The sequence below is a fragment of the Sinocyclocheilus grahami genome, unplaced genomic scaffold (genome assembly GCF_001515645.1).
Source record: "Sinocyclocheilus grahami isolate Dianchi unplaced genomic scaffold, SAMN03320097.WGS_v1.1 scaffold877.1, whole genome shotgun sequence".
Classification (NCBI taxonomy): Eukaryota; Metazoa; Chordata; class Actinopteri; order Cypriniformes; family Cyprinidae; genus Sinocyclocheilus; species Sinocyclocheilus grahami.
This window is the reverse complement of record NW_015506056.1, coordinates 338,939-361,277: the sequence shown is the minus strand read 5'-3', so window position 1 is coordinate 361,277 and position 22,339 is coordinate 338,939. Positions and strand designations below refer to the sequence as shown.

Below are 22,339 nucleotides of genomic sequence, written 5' to 3'. Positions count from 1 at the left end.
TAGCAGAGCTCATTAACATTTAAAGGAAAATGCTGCAAAACTGCATGCTCTGAAAAGAGCTGTTTTTGACAAGGTAAAAAAAGGTGTTTTTTACACTACCATTGAGAAATTTTAACCAAATTATGTTACAGACTTTTAATTAAGACCCTAAACAATCATATCAACTTGTGGAAAATGGGCATCCTATGACCCCTTTAAGCAAAGGGAACCCTCCTCTTCCTTCTCTTGTGAAAGTGAGGTGGTGGTGCAGAGTTGGTTACACTCAACCACCTCTGGGGGTGGTAAGGGGGGCCTCAGGTGAGGCAGACATGAAGCATTAATGTTGGGACTGAACCAATGCAGACAGGAGTGTCGAGATCCACACGCTCCACACACAACACACGAGAGAGTGCACAGCATCATCAAACTTGAGGCTACAAACAAAGACAAGACAATATATGAGTAAGCTAAGAATAAGTGCAACCGAAGTGACAGAACCCTGAAACCTGCAACCTTATTTTGGGTTAACCACCAGTTCAAGGCCACTACCTTAGAGTGAATGATTTGGGTAAATCCTCTTCAGCTCAGATTTTTGGAGCCCAGCTTTTAATAAGGAACATAAACCACAGCACAAATATCCCTTACTAGACTCCACATGTGAGAACATGTACACATACACACACATGGCCCTCATTTAGATCTATGTACTTGACTCATCTGTAAAAAAATACATCAGATGCAATTTGTGCTATTTGAAAGGTTTTCATGGCACAAATAATCAAATGCACATTACATTTCTTGCTCTATTCTTACACTGATTTAGTTGGCGTGAAATAAGTTATGGCAGAGCAATAGTAAGATGACTTGACTGTTCTTGCCAGAGAGGTTGTCCGTGGGGGTTCGAGAAATGACCTGCATCAATCTACAAGCAAGCAAAAAGAGAAATTTAAACATAAGATGTATGATGGATGGTCTTTCATCTGCCTTTGCTTTAAGCTCAGAGAAATAAAAGCTCTCAATTGTGATAGTCACTTACAGGATAGGTGAAAATTAAACTCTTGTCTACCCCTTGTGTCAGACTACTCTTAGGTCTGAACAACTTGTATCATGTAGTTCTAATGGAAGTTCTTAGGGCTTGAAACAGGTTTCTTGAAGCAGTATCCTTTCTAACAAATTTGGCGTTGGTCTATTGTCAGGGGAAGTTGGCTTTACTGTGTCCTCCACCTTAATATAAGTAATGTGCTGCCATGCTGAAGGAGATGGTGAAAACTCTTTCCATTCATCTTTCTGAGCCTCAGGTCTGAGAAAGCTGGAATGAATGATTACCTGGCTTTATTCGCTTGAGGTGAAACTGTGTGCAATGCAGAAAGTAGAAAATCAGACCTTAATGGAATAGTTCCCCAGAGCTCTAAGAAAATAATAGAAAAGCTCTGTATTACTCAAGCTTTATCATTTTAAAGGGATCGTTCACCCAAAATTGAAAATTGTCATCACTTACTGATCTGTATGACTCATCTGCAAAACACAAAAAAATATTTTGAAGAATGTTGGTTTTGTTTATCATTGATTTTCATTGTAGGAAAAAAAAAAAACGTATTCTCAAAATAACTTTTATGCCTATTTTCCACAAAAGGATTTTGTGTGATTTAGGTAGTTTGATTATCCGCAATTTCTCTCCCTCATGTTGTTCCAAACCATCTTTGTAACCTAAGAGGTTTCTGTCCCTCCAGTGAAAGACCATTCAACCAAAAATTCATCAAAAGTCATCGTAAAAGTAATCCATATGAAGTCTTCTGCAAAGTCATGGTCACTTTATTTGATTTTTTTTTAACAATGATTTAAGCCCATCAAATATGGTAAACGGCAGCTCAGCCATACATTCTTAATGCACAAGAACAAACCTTTTTTCTTTCACAGTGATCTGTCCATTAAAAATATCTTCATCTGTGTTTCAAAGATGAATGAATTTCACATGGGTTTGGAACGGCATGAGGGTGAGTAATAGATGTCAGAATGTTCATTTTTATATGAACTATCCCATTAAGGGTGGAGGCAATGTACAAGCCAGTGATCGTAATTTCTTGGGAAGGACTTCTGAAAAATCCTTGTTTTTCTCCCTACTCTTCTGTGTGATGTTTGTAATCATCTATTTCCAGAATACCTCAACTCAGTATAATAGTCACTTCACTTATTTTGATATCTGTAAAAACAGATAATTTTCAAATATCATTGGTTGCCTTCATTTTGGCAGACTGCTCTTCCTAAAGGCCACACACCCTCACATCCTTTGGAAATTCTAGTAAGCACATTTAGATGTTGACTCTCATTGTTCATTGGTGTCTAGCTGTGCCGTTGACTCTAATACGTAAAGTAAATCCCAGATTGTCATTACGCAGCTGTTTCAGTCCATTGATGGCTTTCCACAAAGACTTAAGAGACAGATTGTAGGATAACTAGTGCTGTCAAATGATTAATCGTGATTAATCGCATCCAAAATAAAAGTTTTTGTTTACATAATATATGTGTGTGTACTGTGTATATTTATTATGTTTATGTAAATACACGTAAATATTTTCACAATATATACTCAAAATATATAGCATGTACATATTTATATTATATATAAATATATTTAATATACAAATATAAATTTTTTCTTAAATATATACAGTGGGTACGGAAAGTATTCAGACCCCCTTAAATTTTTCACTCTTTGTTATATTGCAGCCATTTGCTAAAATCATTTAAGTTAATTTTTTTTCCTCATTAATGTACACACAGCACCCCATATTGACAGAAAAACACAGAATTGTTGACATTTTTGCAGATTTATTGAAAAAGAAAAACTGAAATAGTGTGTATTTATATAAACATAATAAATATACACAGTACACACACATATATTATGTAAACAAAAACTTTTATTTTGGATACAATTAATTGTTGGACAGCACTAAGGATAACTATATCAAAAGTCTGTCCTGCTTAAAGACTTTTAACCCACTTAACCCTCGATTAGTCTTCAGTGGCTAACCACAGCATATCACAACTCTTCCAAAGCTAGCTTGTGGTTTACTACTTTCCACAGTGTAAATCTTAACATTTAAATCAATATAGTGTACCTGTTCCAAAAACTAGTAAGCTGTCTTGCTGTTACTGTTTACATGTGCAAGGTAGCGTTTTTATCATAAATGTTAGCCATCCAATATTTTGCTCTTAAAGGGATAGCTCACCCAAAAATGAAAATTCTGTCATTAATTACTCACCCTCATGTCGTTCCAAACCCGTAAGACCTTATCTTCAGAATACAAATTAAGATATTTTTGATGCATTCCGAGAGCTCTCTGACATTCCCATAGACAGCAAGGATCCTTACACGATCAAGGCTCAGAAACGTAGCAAGGACATCGTTAAAATAATCCATGTGACATCAGTGGTTCAACCGTAATGTTATAAAGCTACGAAAACCCTTTTTGTGTGCAAAGAAAACTAAAATAGCGACTTTATTCAACAATTCGTCGTCTCCGCGTCACACTATAGCGCCATTTTGGAGAGTATCACATACGTAAACAACGTATGCTGTTCTGTGTCAGCAGCACCGTACGCGGATACGCTGTTTACGCTTTGATCTGAACGTAAACAATGTATCCGCGTACATACATTGCATACGTTGTTTACATATGTGATACTCTCCAAAATGGCGCTATAGGGTGACGTGGAGGAGACGAATTGTTTTCTTTTTGCACACAAAAAGTATTCTCGTGGCTTTATAACATTACGGTTAAACCACTGATGTCACATGGATTATTTTAACGATCTCCTTGCTACGTTTCTGAGCCTTGGTCGTGTATGGATACTTGCTGTCTATGGGAGGGTCAGAGAGCTCTCGGAATGCATCAAAAATATCTTAATTTGTGATCTGAAGATGTGCGAAGATCTTACCGGTTTGGAACGACATGAGGGTGAGTAATTAATCACAGAAGATTCATTTTTGGGTGAACTATCCCTTTAAGAGATATCTCAGCAAACCGTACCCACAGTAACTGGCAGACAGAGAGCACCTCAAAGTAGTTGGATTGGCAAAAACAATAGTGTGTTGCTGTCTTGCTTTTTTGGTGATTACAGAATCTCAAGATATTGATGTCTCAGGACACATATTTCAAGTGTCTATGCTATTCCATTAAAATGTGCAAAAGAAATGTGGTGGCTAATGACTCTCTTGTGTGTCATCTTCAGTGCTGTGGAGTAGCTTCATCTCCTAAATTTCATCACTCCTTCTCTGTATTCACTCTCAGGATGTGGACAGTTTGCAGATGTATCTGGAGGAGGTTCGTTTCTTTGATCTGTTCAGCTACAGTGAAGAGGAGGGTGGCTGGCTCTGTTTCATGTGCAGTAACCCTGAGAAAGCCACAGGTAAATAAGATTTGCTTCCTGTTGGTCTTGTATAAACACATGCACACAATCAGTGAGTCAAACCTATGACAATATACCAAGGTTATTCAGTTGCAAATAATCAAACTTTTAGTCCCTGATGTGTGAGAGAAGTAATGGTGAGTCTTTTCAATGAATCAGTTGATGCTGTTCACAAAAATGGTCTTAATGATTTGTTCACAGCTTGGGCTGATCTGGTTCTCGAGTTCAACTCGCTAACTCGATCCGGTCACAGCTGTTAACAGCTCACTGAAGATAATCAGTGAATAACAGTGATGATTTTAAAAGTGTTACAGTTGATCCTTCTATGACGTTAATGATTAGTGGCTACATGATTTTGCAAAAGCACATCAGGACTCCAGATGTCACATACAGCTTCAGTCCTCTGTTATGATTGCCGAAATCTGCTTTCCATGAGAAGAAAGAAACCATAAATAGAGGAGAAGGTGGTTTGTCTCGTTTCTGTAGCTGAGATAGTTTACATCAGTCCAGCATTAGGATGTTCATCATTTAGACAAAAGAGGCTTCTGATCCCATTCAAGTGCATCCAGAATTACTGTTGCTTTGTTTTGAATCTTCTCCAGACATACAGATGTGCTTTTAAGTAGGATTTTTCCACAAGAACCAATTAGATACAATGAAGAAGGTTTTTGTCTCTGGCCTGAATGTTTACCGAAAACAATGAAACATATTGTAAATTGGTGCACATGGAGCATGTCTGTTTCATCTGAGATCATTTATAGGCATTTGAATCACCAAAAAAAAGAAAGTCTCAGGTCTCAGCATTGATATTGCTGAAACGCGCCATCATTTTCCATGTGTTTAACAGAGCTTCTGCACTGCCGTCGGTGCAGTTTGCGTAGTGAGGTCTAAAACAATGTGTTCCTATAAAAAAAATGCTTCATTGCTTCATAAGTTTCATCAGAAGGTCAGTGTTGTTTCACTAGCTTCACCAGCTAAGATTTGTGTGACTACTAGCAACACAATGCAAAAAAAAATGTTCACAATGATATTTTATTTTATGTAATCAATTGAAATTTGTTAAATGGAAGTTTACTTAATCTATTTGGATCATTTTTGTTTGTCATAACTAATATGGAAGTATGTATAGAGACCAACACAAACAGGGGTGTGTTTCCTGTACAGTGACGTAACTTGCTGCTAAACCATCATTGTATGCAACGTTAGGGAAATTAACTAGCTTCTCATGACTGTTTCCCAAAACCACAGTAACATGTTCACCCCTTCATTGTTTGAACCACATTGATTAAACAATATACAGTAGCACTGTTCAATCAGTAGCCGATTTTGCATATTAAAGGGGTCATGACGTTGCTAAAAAGAACATTATTTTGTGTATTTGGTGTAATGCAATGTGTTTATGCGGTTTAAGGTTCAAAAAACACATTATTTTCCACATACTGTACATTATTGTTTCTCCTCTATGCCCCGCCTTTCTGAAACGCATCGATTTTTACAAAGCTCATCGTTCTGAAAAGCGAGGTGTATGCTGATTGGCCAGCTATCCAGTGCGTTGTGATTGGCTGAATACCTCAAGCATGTGACGGAAATGTTACGCCCCTTAACATACTGTGATGCGTGTTTAAATGAGGCGTTTTAGGAGGGCGTGGACGAGTCTTAACTTTTCATAAAGAATATCTCTTTGGATTTGAGACTTTAGTCTTTGCAACTTTAGGGATCTTATCTATTCACGAACAGCTTGTAACACTCCAAAGAGAAAGGAAAACTTGAAATTGCATCATATGACCCCTTTAATCTTGCTAAATTGTCACAAAATTGGCAGATTAATGCTACCGGTAATATTCCTACTTCTCATCCCAGAAAACTGCTAATTTACCAGCACTTTTAATATTTTATTCTCAGTAGACAGTATTTCTAGGCTTTGGGTCTTTACTCTGGTTTTTGGTTGTTACTCTTCATGTTTTTCTACTTTGAATATTTTACACCCCCTTAGTTGCATGTTAAAATTGTTCACTGCTGTTTGGTGGAGTATTGGATTGCTACAGTACATGAAATTTTGATGCTGTCATTTTACTTCAGAAAGCAAATGTTTAGGCCACAAAGAGACACTTTAATGAGAGACAAAAAATTTTTACACACCACTATCCAGCAGCCAAGGTGTGAATAAAAGACTCATTGAAACCTCAATAGCAAGAGCCGCTCATTAAACGAGGGTTGTAGCACACATTCTACCTCCTTTCTACTTATTTGGAATGTGGGACAGTTTCCATTAGCAGAGAGCTGTAATGATTCTTAATAGAGTGAGGTGAATGTTTACAGAAATAAGGACTTGGGGAAGGGTAAGCAAAGCTTGGACAGGCAGCACATACCGTGGCAGTGTTACGTTCTGACAGAAGTCTGGTGTGTCGTCAGCTCATGAAGCACATTATGTGCTTTGTAGGGCTGTCCAAATTTTTTTGAATTTCGAATATTTGTCGAATTTAAAATAAAAATCCACATTCTAATGCAAAAACGTTGCATTCGAATTTTAGGTGTGCGTTAAGGAGGCAGCCTTATCAGTGGCGCACGAGGTGTAAGTGTCATTGCATTATAATGTTTTTGTTAGCCTATCCAGTTGAAGCCACTAGATGCAGTGCTGCCGTGTTGTTCATTAAAAATATTGCGGAAAAAGAGAACATCAATGCGGAGAAGATCTTGTTTACGTCAAAACTGATACCAAGCCATTCACGCAGAACACATATTTCGCGCATTTTCTAGAGGGACATCTATCACCGCTGCACTCGCATCTCGCACAAAGGAGCCGCATGTTTAGAAAGCCATGTAAAATTAATGCAAGTTTAACTTTGAAAAAAACATATATCGAGACTTTATGGCAGGTTTTTTTCCCTATCCCACTGCATTTCATGTTTTCAAATGAGAAATGGACTCTGTGTGATTGGCTTTCCGCCCTTTGTATTAAACTATGCATACATACATGCTGTTTTGTTTATAGTTGTTTAAGCAACTTAATTAATTATAATTGGTTTATAGACATTATTTTAAACATTATGCACTTTTTTCATAGATAGTCATTTTATCTTATGTTTTGAGTAAACGTGCATTAGCAATATTTTGCTCAATGCGCCCTCGTGTGGCCTCAGAAGAGAAGCCAAAAACTTTTCTTCACCCTTACTGAAATTATGCATTTTAAATTCGAATATAATTCGAATTTTGATAATATTTAAGTACAAAATTTGACTTTAGTTTTTCAGTCATTTTGACAGCCCTAGTGCTCCGGAGTTCGGCTCCGACATTAATGAGAAATTCAAACAAGGGGGCGAGAATGCAGTGATACAGCTTCAAAACTACCAATATGAGCTGCTTACCTTGCTGCAGAAATTTCATGAGGTACATCCTGGCTGTTGGCTGCTTTTCTCTCACTGTCCTGTCTAATTTGTACATTTCAAAAGCTTTTAATTGACATTTTAATTTACGTATGAAAACTGTGTAGAATTTATATCTAAGCATTACCTTTAGAACAAATGGTTTTTAAAATCATAAAATTCAATCAGGTGTATCTGAACTAAAAAGAGTTTGTTTGTTACTGAACAAACTCGGAAACTCTGGAAGATATTATTTTATTAATCTATATATATACAGGGCTTAATTAGTGCCGGAACAAGCCGCATCTGAACCCGGCACCTCCGAAATCCGATCCGGCACCTCATTTTGGCGGATCCCCCTCCTCACGCGCCAATGAAAGACGTTCATGCTGACCTGTAGCGTGCATCTATTTCATGAAAAATCTCATATTATGAGCACGCTTGCTGCACATCTACATTTGAAATAAACTTCAGCGCGCAAAAGACGAGACATGTGAACGGCTGCTCACATGAGGCTGTTCACACAAGACCGAATGCACGGATCCATACTGTTACACATGCGTTTTCTTTCTTACCTGTTTACACTTAGGAACCTACTGTGCTAAGGAGGATACTCGCCAGGACGGCCATTTAGATCACTTAAGCTGAACAAACAATGAAAAATAAGTGCCCGTTTATTGTTTTATTGCAGCCGACATTTAGCTACATTTCAAATAAACTTCAGCGTGCAAAAGATGTAACATGTGAACGGCTGCTCACATGAGACTGCTCACACAAGACCGAATGCATGGATCCATACTGTTACTTATGCACTTTCTATCTCAACTGTTTACATTTAGGGACCTACTGTGCTAAAGAGGATACTTGCCAGGATGGCCATTTAGACATCATTTTGTGTGTATTTGGTCGCTTAAGCTCAACAAACTACGAAAAATAACAGCTAAATAAAAAATAAAAAACTTTGGATGTGACTGTGTGAACGCACAGAATACAGTCTTTGGAGCACGCGAGTACCAAATGGCTTAAAATACTTAAGATGTGCAAATTATCAATTTTTGTGACAATGCAACAATGACCCGATTAGTCAAGTGACAGTTCTGTCAGCTGTCCCGAAATGCGAGCGAAAGTCTTGTATCGCAGCTCGTTGTAGTGCAGACAAGATAGAGTTGTCTGAGAGAGTTCATGATTTCAAACTCTGGTTTCAACTGACTGATTTAATCTTATAGTTTGTGTGGATTTATTTGCTCATCTAACCTACATGCTATATTGAATAAATGCAGGAATTTCCCTCATTATAAACTTGAAAGCTGAGTAAATTAGTAAAGCTATGCGATATAGCTACACACAATCCCACACTGAAATTTAGGACCTGATTAAATATAACTCTATTATACAGAGATTTGAAAAATAAAATTCCACAACTTTTTCAAAACATTTCAGGCCTGGAAATTGCTGGTTTAAAATGTCATGGCTTTTCCAGGTTATTCATGACCGTACGGACCCTACAAGCAACTGATGCACGCTGTTAATCACTTAAACTGGTCAACCAATGTGATTATGCGAATGGTCCGTTACCTCTCCCTCCTCTAATCACATGCTGGATCCGTTACCCCGCTTTGTTCCGGGACCTCGCAATTTACAAATTAAGCACTGTATATACATATACATATACATACAGTATGTGTATATATATATATACAGTAAATAGCTGCTCACCTCACACCTGTGACAGTTTGTTCTGATATCCCTCTGCCACCTCAACTTTGCTTAACCTTTGTTTAATGTTATTTCTATAGCTATTTCTAACTAAAATTATTTTAAAACAAAGTAGAACCCACTTTATATTAAGTGCCTTTAACTACGGTGTTCTTAAATTTAAATGAATCAATTGGTATGATGCACTTATTGTGTACATACCTGTTTTTATATTGTACTTACATTTAAAAATATTTACTTAATCCTCTTCTTCCCATGAGAGACATAAGGCTACACATTTAAAAATACCTTCCTGTACTGTAGTTACATCTATACATCAATAAGGTTCACCATCTGTTTGATTATATGCAATTTGTAACTAACTGCATGATTTTCACTGTACATTTCTGTCATCAATCGATATCGATTCTCATACCCAGCGATACGATATTTGCCGATATCAAAAAATTCTACGATACGATTTAGATACGATTCGATTCAGGAATATATCGATTGATTTATCAATATTTTGACATTATGTACCTATTTTAAACAACCATCTACATTTTTATTAACTCTCAAATGCAACCAAAATATATAGGGATGCACCGATACCACTTTTTCCAGTACTCGCCCGATACCGATAATTTTATTTTTAGTACTTGCCGATACCAAGTACCGATACCGATATTTTTATTGCATTTGTACATTTTTTTAAATATTGGGTACAGAAACCAAAAGAGTATGAATAATGTTAGTTGGTTAACTTAATTTATCAAATAGATACAGTCAAACCAAAATTTATTCTGACACCTTCAACATTTCTCACATTATCACAGTTTATTCGCTATAGTTTAGAAAATGGTAATAAAATATGACAAGTACTCGGAGTTAATGCACTTATTACATGTTGTGTGGTATCGGCGTTTGGTATCGGGGCATTTTAAGTACGAGTATGAGTACAGGAGCTCAGTATTGGGCCTGATACCGATACCAGTACGCCAAAATCATTTATATACCCACGCATCATGTACGTCGCCACGTGTTGACGTCATCAAATTGCGATCGGTTCCTGAGATCGGCCAAGTTGGTGAGTACCGATCGAGTCATAAAATATGATTATCGGCCGATGCCGATCGATCAGAGCATCCCTAGTTTTAAATATTGATAATCAGCATATTAGAATGATCATGTGACGCTGAAGACTGGGGTAATGATGCTGAAAATTCAGCTATGATCACAGAAATAAATTACATTTTAAAATCTATTCAAATAAAAAGCCATTTTAAGTGGTAAAAATATTTCAAAATTGTACAGGTTTTGCTGTACTTTGGATCAAATAAATGCAGCCTTGGTGAGCAGAAGAGAATTCTTTAAAAAAAAAAAAACATTAAAATCTTTAAAAAGTTCAAAAAAATAAAAAAACTTAACATTAAAAAGTTTAAAAACTCTTGTCTCGTAGTGTAGGCTGATTATTCTTATAGATTGACACAAATGTGTTTCAGCCAGAAAAAAGGGGTATGAAAAGTGCTCCGAGTCGCTGCAGAAAACAAAAAAATATATCAAAAATTGAACAACAACAAAAACTTGAAATGTTGCTTATTATTGAAAATGCAAATTCATTCTCTGCCAGCAGGAGGCGCTTTTAGAGTGATAAAACTAGCAGTTTCCCCAGTAACAGCTGTAATCAAAGCAGTTCCGCTCACAAACGCTACTTTATCAGATAAAAATGAAAATGTCATCGAAACTTTTCTGAAGACAGTCGGTTCCCTTCAGAGATACATTCATATAAAACACCTGCGCCACGTTTTGATTTTGAAACATGTAGTGCCCATGTTTATTCAAGGAAGTCAAACGCCACAAATAAATCAATGTATTGGAAAAACTGGTAATGTATATCGGAAATGAGTTTAAAAATCATATCACCGTTATTGAAAAAAATTATATCGCGATACATATTGATATTGAATTATTGTCCAGCCCTAGTCCTGACACATGAGTTTGGACGAGAACGCACACATTGCCGGTAATGCATAGACGGACACTGCTTGAAAATATGGACAGTGCCATAACAAGGTGCCTATTTATACTACAGGTATTGATATTTTACGCGTGGCATCGATACATCGTATCGTTAGACATTTGATCGATGGATCGTTACACCCCTAATTATTACATGCACGCAACCCAAACCCTAATTCTAAACCCAAACCCTAACCATATAGTAAGTACATTAATATTACTCGGTACTTAAATGTACTGTATAATTACACTGTAACAAGGATGCCTTAAAATAAAGTGTAACTGTGTTTTGCAATTCAACAGTAACGTAATAGGTACATTGTACCTAACATTCATTCATGTATTCATTTTATAAGTTTTTTTTTATTATTTTTATTTTTAGTACATGGTAATTAAAGACACCTAATATAAAGTTGTACCTAAATTGACCGAAATTTCCAACGGGAACTTTAAATAGAAATACCCATTAAAACCAGAATTTAATCTCTAATCTAGCTAATTTTGTAAATTTACATGTCTTATTTTGTCAAATGTTAAACCCAAATTATTTAAACCTCATGAACATATACTCTTTAGTGACCTTTTCACTATATAGTATCTCTCTCTCTCTCTCTCTCTCTCTCTCTCTATATATATAATCTCTCTCTATGTATATATATATATAATTTAACCTCTTCAAAACCCCGGATAAACTCTTGAACCTTTATCTTATGTGTTGTTTTCAACCTCTTACTCAGACTCTTTTCCCATTGGCTGTTTTTGCTTTCTGTGCTACGTGTGAATTGGAACTGTCAAAATCCAGATTTCCAAATGAGCTGCATCCAAATTAGTATAATATACTGTTTACTGTAGGTTTGTACTTCACTTGTGATGGGAGAGCACATTTGAGTACATCACAAACCGCCACAATGCTTTGGGACATTGTGTAATTTCAGAAAGACCAAAATTCCTCAAACAATTGAGGATCTATCTTGCTTTGGACTTGCCGAGCATCAGTTTTGGCCTCTGCTCTTATCATAGTGCATGTTTCACTTCCATGACCACAAACAAACTCCTTTTTAAGTACAGTATCATATACACAATAAAACAAACAGAGAACAGAAATCATTCTAGCCAAACAAATGCAACGCAGAATGCAGCGCAGATGCTTTTAATATTCTGGGATTTACATTTGTTTTGTTCATGTTCTCACACGTCACAAACCGCCACAATGCTTTGGGACATTGTGTAATTTCAGAAAGACCAAAATTCCTCAAACAATTGAGGATCTATCTTGCTTTGGACTTGCCGAGCATCAGTTTTGGCCTCTGCTCTTATCATAGTGCATGTTTCACTTCCATGATCACAAACAAACTCCTTTTTAAGTACAGTATCATATACACAATAAAACAAACAGAGAACAGAAATCATTCTAGCCAAACAAATGCAACGCAGAATGCAGCGCAGATGCTTTTAATATTCTGGGATTTACATTTGTTTTGTTCATGTTCTCACACACACACACATACAAGTGCTTTGATTCAAGAAAGGCAGAGAGAGTAAAAAAAATCTAAGTAAAATGAAAAAGAATTTATTTGGAATTCATAATAGAGAATTATTATGTTGCTCATGGGATAAACACACACTAATTAAATTATCACTCATTACCAGCACTGTAATGCAGACATCTGCAGAAAGTTTTGGGTTGAAATAACCAGAACAACAATTATCTCCTCTAAGGCTTCTCATTTGTTCTGCCATTTGAAATGATGATTTTGGCTGTACCTCTTCAAGTGTATCCGACACCCAATACATCATTGTTTTGATATAATCTGTTGAATTGGCATTCAATGTGTTTTATGTTTTTTTTATTTAACTAATTTTAATAACAGAACAACATTTTCTGAGGGTTAAGTGCCTTCTTTTACTGAGTTTGTTGAAAAAGAAAATGACTTCATTTTTAAGACTTTCAGGCCCTGTTTTGTACCCTATTCCTAGAATGTGTCTTTTATATCCCAGAATTAAATTATTATACTAACCTAATTTAACCAAAAAACAAATGGCCCTTTTTTGTTTTCCAGGGAACTGAGGCAGGTCAAGGGCAGTAAGTTTTTACCCCGGTGTTAATCAGCGCTCCAGTGTTCTCTGATACACCATGGACTTAACTTCTGCCAGTTGGGATCATAGTTAGGTGATTATCAAAGATCAGTCTTGCTTAATATTAGGTGGGCTATCAAAGCGCTGCAGATTCTCATCTGTTCATTCTCATTCTCAACTCAGACAATGGGCTGCTTTGTACCATCCTGGAAGGGCTATAACACAGCTTCCTGTTTAACTGAAATAGACCCATGAGAGATCTGTGAAACGCTTTGTGTAGTTCAGACAGACCCAGCAAACACAGGCAGGAGACAAAATATTCACCATGCCTGAAACCACACCAGATATTTCAACGTGGTGGTAAACACTGAGCAACGCTCTTTTGTTCGTCTAATGAGAAAACTTAGTAAATAGCATGGAGTAGGTCCAGAAGAGGATGGCTGTGTGAGTGAAGAGTATTGTTAGAGTGACTTAGCACTCTAAAATTCTGCCCTATTTTCTTTGGGCAGAATATTGTCAGACTTTGTTCCATGTCTCCTGTTGTGTTTTCCTCAAATTTGTGTTTTCCTGTTCCTAATCCCATTTAGTTCTATTGATCCGTCGAATGTCATTTCATGTCCTCAGTGTATCCCGTGTCTCAGTATTCAGTATTCCCAGCTTTTGTTTATTAAATCTTTGAAATGTACTTTATTCCTCGTCTCCGCGTTCGTTCCTGTGCTCCCCGGTGTGTGTGTCATGACAAATATAGCCCATTTTACACATGCTATCTTTACTGGTAAATTACGCTTTAGAGGTAATGTGTGAACAGGACCTTTTCAGAAATACCGGTAAATCAGTTTTGGATATTTTATACTATTGTGTGGCGTCTTGTGTTTTTAAGCACAGAAACATGTTCTTACACCTATCATGCAAAAGTAACAAATTATTAAATTGGAAAGTTAACTTAAGCACTTCTCCTCATCTGAGCTAATGAATTAAAAACACGGCATAATTTCTGATAACTGGCATCACAGAGTTTACTGGTGTTTTGGTGCTGATGTGTGAATGGTCTCTTAACAGTAAAAAGCCAGAACACCATTATTATTTATTTTTTGTGAACAGCTGATTTTGTGTATTTACCGGAAAAGTCATTCTGGTAATTTTGCTGTAATTTGCTGGCATTACTCTGTGAAAGGGGCTAATGTTATAGGGCTTGTCCTATACATTTCAATTAATCATTTACTCACATCCTCATTTCATCAAAACACAATTACAATAGTCCATACAACTTCTGTGATTCTTCCCTCTATTTTAACATTGCCATTTCATTTATACACTTTCTGCTCAGTTGTTAACCAGGACGGCCAGCCACTCATTGAGGGGAAGCTGAAGGAGAAACAAGTGCGCTGGAAGTTCATCAAAAGGTGGAAAACACGTTATTTTACCCTCGCCGGCAACCAGCTTCTCTTCCGAAGAGGAAAATCAGTAAGTGTCTTATTCACAAGACCTCAGAATGTATTATTTATGCATTCCTTACTGTCAAGACTCTTAAAAAAAATAATTTACTCACCCTTATTTGCTGTGCAATATTTTTGTGGAAATGTGCATTCACTACCTTTCAAAAGTTTGGATTAAAAGATAAAAAAAATTTAATTAATGAATCAATAAATAAATATATATTTATTTATAAAAAGAAATAATACTATTTAGCAGAGACACATTAAAGTGATCAAAAGTGGCAGTACAGACATTTATAATGTTAAAAAAGATTTATATTTCAAATAAATGCTGTTCATTGAAATTTCTATTCATCTAAGAATTCTGTAAAAAAAAAGAAAAATGTTACCGTTTCCACAAAAGTATTAAGCAGCAAAAAAAACAATTTATTACAGTTTTTACAGTATTTTGCAAAAAAAAAAATGCAGCCTTGGTGAGCATAGAACACTTTAAAAACATTTTAAAAATCTTAATTTTTCAAAACTTTATTCCAAACATATTCCATACAACGTGTGCGGTATGTTCCAGATCTTCAGAAATCAAATGATAGCCCTGTGTAAGAACCAAACCAAAATTTAAGCTGTTTGCTTAGTCTTTCTTTTCATGCCACTCTTAAGGCTTGTGCACACCAGGACGATTATCGTGCACGATTATCGCCAACGTTTAACGCCTCGTGACTAAACAAAGGGCGCCAATGTGAGTTTGCACACAAAAGCGTGCAAAAGCATCATTTAAAAAAAAAAACCCGCCTCGGGCTCGTTTTTTTGGTTTGAAAACTGGCCGACCAATGAGATTGGCGCTTTTGTTCACGTGCCTGGAGTTGCTGAATTTACAGTAAAACGTGACTTGGTGGCGCTCAAGCACAAAACGTTCTTGCCAAGCACACATTGATACCTAACGACGAAGAGGAAGTGAGTAGACCAAGAAGATGCATCGAGGCAAGATGAATGAAGAGCTGCTGGTCTCATTGGTGTCTGAACACAAAGGGCTTTATGACAAACGCGACAGCAACTACAAAAATCTCGATAAGAGGGAGTTGTTATGGAGAGGAATTGCAGATCAAATAGGATACGATGTGTACCGGTGTATTTCTGTTTTTCATTAAGTGCCATCTAATGTCAGGGAGTGAATTTGCACGTTCACTCGGCTCATCGCCAGCAAAAATCGCTTGGGTATGAACACAAAAGACGCGTTGAAAAACGTTGGCGAAAAGCGCGCGCGCGATATCGTCCCGGTGTGTACGAGGCTTTAGACGTGTTACCCAAAGTTTGACATCAATGCCAAATGCCGTTTTCTTTGCAAAGTAGCACGTTTGAAAAACACAATGATTGAAAAACGTTGGCGAAAAGCGCGCGCGCGATAATCGTCCCGGTGTGTACGAGGCTTTAGACGTGTCACCCAAAGTTTGACATCAATGCCAAATGCCGTTTTCTTTGCAAAGTAGCACGTTTGAAAAACACAATGATAACTGAGAGCAATACTGATTATTAGTGAACCATGACTTAAATTTATGTCTGTTTCTCACACAAAGCTATTGTATTGCTTGCTACCTCTGATCACTGGTCTGCTTTCAATATACTGAATAGAGCAGGGAGACCATAAATCTTATTTTGTGTTCCATGGCAGAAAATAAGTCATATGGGTTTAGAATGTCATGACAGTGAGGGAATGCAGAGAAAATGTCAGTTTTTGCTTGACTAATCGTTTAATTCATGTCTTTTCAATCAAATCAAGTCCTCAGAAAAATTAGTTAGTGTATCATTCTAATTAGGGGCCAAATGTCCTCTTTTTGAAAGAAAACTAGTCTTCTTGCATCTGCCTGTGAACCCTCACCCACTGCAAAAGATTACGAGCATGAAAAACAGTGTTCCTGAACCACCATCTATATTGAGCAATTCTGTAATCTGGTGACTAAAAAAGTATTTCAGTTGTTAGATGTTTTATTCTAGGAGCTAATGGCTCACTAGTAATTGTATTAGTCTAGTGCCCTGCTTTATGGAAGATGATCAGATCAATCTTGAGATTCACCAAAACGTTCTCTTGAAGGGATTTACTTGAACTAAATAAAACTAAAATGGCTTGTCATAATCTCTCTGTTGTGTTTAAACAAAGCAAAGACCCAGTTTAATATGCGTCCATATAACTTGGAGCCATTTAGGGTTGTGCAAAAGAGAATTCATAACCAAAACCATGGCATACAAAGAGTGACTAAAAAGCTAAGATCAATCAGTCTCGCAGTATTCTGACAGAAAGCCAGCAAAAGCTTTTTTAGTAAAAATGAATTCATTTGTCAGAGCCGTAAGCACATTAAATCTTGATTGATTGTAAATCTTAATTTGGAAAAGCAATGCGTTGCATTACAGTAATTTTATTTTGCAAAGTCTTGACAGAGTCTTCATTTTATCAGGCATGACACAAGCTCTTTTAATATGATTTTGAGGACAATTTGGCCTCTTGTCACGGTATCTAGTTTTTATTATGCCTTTAATTTGCTTGCAATTCTTTAGTTTTTCTTTCATTTTAATGGTGCTTATTCTCATCGGTGGACACAAACAACGATAAGCCTCATTTCTGGCAAACCTTGTGCAGTGCCTCTTAAAACAAGTTGAGAGACAGGCAGAACAATAGAGTAAGAGAACTGGAACCATCAAGAGAAGGACATGCATGCTTTGATCCTCCAACCGAAAACCCCATCCATTGTGTTTTCCCATCAGGAAATAGTGTTTGTCTAGTTGACTAGTCATCACAAGGTTGTGTATTATGCAAATGCACCGCATCCCTTGTGAAAATTAAAAGTTTTACTTTAAAGCACCTTTAAATCATGATGTTTTAACATGTAAAATGTATGTTGTGCTTTAAAGAAGTACACTTATTTTGATGTGTTGACTTACTAAAGAACATGTAAAGTTCCTGATTATAAGGAAGTTTGTTAATATATTTTAAAAATGTACTAAACTTCAACTTCATCATTAAAAATGTGTAATTATAAATATATTTAAATACATGACATACAAGTATATTTTAGTTTACATTGAGTGCACTTTAACTGTATTTCAAAGACAATAGAAGCAATTATTAAATTACATATAAGATGTACTTAAGTCCTACTTAAGTGGGTCAAAAAGCACTCTTAAAATTCATAAATTCCCTTTAAATTTAAATTAACATGCAATTAATTGTCCAAAAACATTAAATTCAGTTGCTCTTACACTCTTAAAAATAAAGGTGCTTCACGATGCCATAGAAGAGTTTTTATTATGCCTTTAATTTGCTTGCAATTCTTTAGTTTTTCTTTCATTTTAATGGTGCTTATTCTCATCGGTGGACACAAACAACGATAAGCCTCATTTCTGGCAAACCTTGTGCAGCGCCTCTTAAAACAAGTTGAGAGACAGGCAGAACAATAGAGTAAGAGAACTGGAACCATCAAGAGAGGACATGCATGCTTTGATCCTCCAACCGAAAGCCCCATCCATTGTGTTTTCCCATCAGGAAATAGTGTTTGTCTAGTTGACTACTCATCACAAGGTTGTGTATTATGCAAATGCACCGCATCCCTTGTGAAAATTAAAAGTTTTACTTTAAAGCACCTTTAAATCATGATGTTTTAACATGTAAAATGTATGTTGTGCTTTAAAGAAGTACACTTATTTTGATGTGTTGACTTACTAAAGAACATGTAAAGTTCCTGATTATAAGGAAGTTTGTTAATATATTTTAAAAATGTACTAAACTTCAACTTCATCATTAAAAATGTGTAATTATAAATATATTTAAATACATGACATACAAGTATATTTTAGTTTACATTGAGTGCACTTTAACTGTATTTCAAAGACAATAGAAGCAATTATTAAATTACATATAAGATGTACTTAAGTCCTACTTAAGTGGGTCAAAAAGCACTCTTAAAATTCATAAATTCCCTTTAAATTTAAATTAACATGCAATTAATTGTCCAAAAACATTAAATTCAGTTGCTCTTACACTCTTAAAAATAAAGGTTCTTCACGATGCCATAGAATAACCTTTTTGTCTAAATGGTTCCATAAAGAACCTTTAACATCTGAAGAACCTTTCTGTTTCACAAAAGGTTTTTTGTGGCGAAAGAAGGTTCTTCAGATTATAAAAAGGTAAGAAAGAGATGGTTCTTTAAAGAACCTTTGACTGAATGGTTCTTTGTGGAACCAATGGTTCTTCTATGGCATCGCTCTTATTTTTAAGAGTGTAGGTATATTCTTTTAAAGTATATTATTTCTGCAAAGTCCTCTGATAAAGTGTCTCAAAAGTCTGATTGGCGTCAGGTGAACCTCAGAGTAAAGTGAGTAAAAACTTGTGTTGGGTCTGACTTGGACTACTGGTTCAATGCACATGGCTGTGGTCCATGCAAAGCCTCCTGATTGTTAGCGTGTAAAGCATTAGCGTTTTCCCTCTTGTTACTCACAGAAGGATGAACTGGACAACAGCACAATTGAACTTAGCAAAGTGCAAAGCGTTAAGGTGTTTGCAAAGAAGAGGCGTGACCGCGGGCTGCCCAGAGCCTTTGAGATCTTCACCGACAGCAAAACCTACGTGCTGAAAGCTCAAGACGAGAAGCATGCGGAAGAGTGGCTGCAGTGCATCAATGTGGCTGTGGCCCAGGCCAAAGAACGTGAGAACCGCGAGGCCACAACATACCTGTGATGCTTGTTCTGCTGAGGATCCTGTGGGCTTATCAAGCCAGATGTGTGTGTCCTATATAAGGAAGTTTGTTAATATATTTAAAAAATGTACTAAACTTCAACTTCATCATTAAAAATGTGTAATTATAAATATATTTAAATACATGACATACAAGTATATTTTAGTTTACATTGAGTGCACTTTAACTGTATTTCAAAGACAATACAAGCAATTATTAAATTACATATAAGATGTACTTAAGTCCTACTTAAGTGGGTCAAAAAGCACTCTTAAAATTCATAAATTCCCTTTAAATTTAAATTAACATGCAATTAATTGTCCAAAAACATTAAATTCAGTTGCTCTTACACTCTTAAAAATAAAGGTTCTTCACGATGCCATAGAATAACCTTTTTGTCTAAATGGTTCCATAAAGAACCTTTAACATCTGAAGAACCTTTCTGTTTCACAAAAGGTTTTTTGTGGCGAAAGAAGGTTCTTCAGATTATAAAAAGGTAAGAAAGAGATGGTTCTTTAAAGAACCTTTGACTGAATGGTTCTTTGTGGAACCAAAAATGGTTCTTCTATGGCATCGCTTGAAGAACCTTTTGAAGCACCTTTATTTTTAAGAGTGTAGGTATATTCTTTTAAAGTATATTATTTCTGCAAAGTCCTCTGATAAAGTGTCTCAAAAGTCTGATTGGCGTCAGGTGAACCTCAGAGTAAAGTGAGTAAAAACTTGTGTTGGGTCTGATTGGACTACTGGTTCAATGCACATGGCTGTGGTCCATGCAAAGCCTCCTGATTGTTAGCGTGTAAAGCATTAGCGTTTTCCCTCTTGTTACTCACAGAAGGATGAACTGGACAACAGCACAATTGAACTTAGCAAAGTGCAAAGCGTTAAGGTGGTTGCAAAGAAGAGGCGTGACCGCGGGCTGCCCAGAGCCTTTGAGATCTTCACCGACAGCAAAACCTACGTGCTGAAAGCTCAAGATGAGAAGCATGCGGAAGAGTGGCTGCAGTGCATCAATGTGGCTGTGGCCCAGGCCAAAGAACGTGAGAACCGCGAGGCCACAACATACCTGTGATGCTTGTTCTGCTGAGGATCCTGTGGGCTTATCAAGCCAGATGTGTGTGTCCTATTGCCACGTTTTTTCATTATGACAGTTTATTAACATCAGAGACAAAAGTCCTGTCTCAAATGCCACCTTCAACCTTTGCAGTCATCCTCCACATAAATTCTTGCAATGGCAAGCCACTAAGACTGTCAGTTGGTCCTTTGTTACGGTAAGCTTGGCAAAGGGCATCAAGGGCACATTGTGGCCAAAAAGGATCCCTCAGGAGAACCCTTATGAATCATGAAATGATCAATGGGACATCCTACAGTCTTATGGACTTCTCAGACATGTGTTAGGAAAGAGCACAAGACCACAAGTCAATATCAAGTGCGTCATTTGGGACATGACCAAAGAAAAAGTGTGACGTACAATGAGGCTGAGTAACACTGAGCTGCACCTGTTCTACACTTCGCACTGACGCTCATTCTATGGGTCATATCTTAACGTTTTGAGAACAGCAATCGTGATTTAATTCATCTTTGTCTTCCAGAGAAGTATAGAAGACTTATTTAGAATCAGCCATCACATACAATTAGAGCTGTCACAGTTAACATGTTAACGCATACGGTAAATACAGTAAGTTTTAACACTTCATTATTTAAACCGTTGCCACATTTATTCAGTTTGATGTTAAATACTGACTTACTGCCTCATCCTGTTTTGTGATTTCGCTTTTTGGTATTTGTGCGAGATAAGTGACATTTAAGCAGAATCCACATAAATTCATGAAACTAATAATTAAATAGTCTGATTTTATTTTCTTTCCTTGAAAAGGAACCGAATGCGGTAGCATGTTAACTAGAACTGTTAGAAATGAATAGGGTTAATCCAGGAGTTCCCAGACTTTTTAATCAGCCACACTGCTTAGATGTAATATTACTTGTATTTACTTGAACTACACCCTGCGATTTTAAGTTAATAATTTAATTGATATATTTACATGTTCACGGTTCTCTAATGTTGATAATACTAATCATAATAAAAAATGTATACAATTATTAGTAGTAGTATGTTTTGAAAATTATTAGAATAGAAATATATTACTATTATACAGTACACACTTGTGCTGTAAAATAAAAAATAAATATTTGATAATGAAATGCCCATTTATTTATTTAAATTTTACATTCAGTATAATTAATTATTAGCTTTTTTTTATCAACCCACAAACTCCTTGCAGTTCCCCTGTTTGGGTTCCTTGAAAAGGAACCGAATGCGGTAGCATGTTAACTAGAACTGTTAGAAATTAATAGGGTTAATCCAGGAGTTCCCAGACTTTTTTGATCAGCCACACCGCTTAGATGTAATATTACTTGTATTTACTTGAACTACACCCTGCGATTTTAAGTTAATAATTTAATTGATATATTTACATGTTCACGGTTCTCTAATGTTGATAATACTAATCATAATAAAAAATGTATACAATTATTAGTAGTAGTATGTTTTGAAAATTATTAGAATAGAAATATATTACTATTATACAGTACACACTTGTGCTGTAAAATAAAAAATAAATATTTGATAATGAAATGC

General features: G+C 36.2%; 1 protein-coding gene across 1 annotated transcript in view; it reads left to right on the top strand.

Annotated features, from left to right (window-relative positions):
• LOC107563514 (ventricular zone-expressed PH domain-containing protein-like) overlaps positions 1-21,563 on the top strand; it is a 117,864-nt gene extending 96,301 nt beyond the window's left edge. Inside the window, exons 11-13 of the mRNA XM_016248407.1 lie at positions 4,275-4,392; positions 14,875-15,011; positions 20,537-21,563. Of these exons, the coding sequence (XP_016103893.1) occupies positions 4,275-4,392; positions 14,875-15,011; positions 20,537-20,773 (492 nt within the window). The 3' untranslated portion in view covers positions 20,774-21,563. The remainder of the gene's footprint in view (positions 1-4,274; positions 4,393-14,874; positions 15,012-20,536) is intronic.
• The last annotated feature ends 776 nt before the right edge of the window (positions 21,564-22,339 follow it).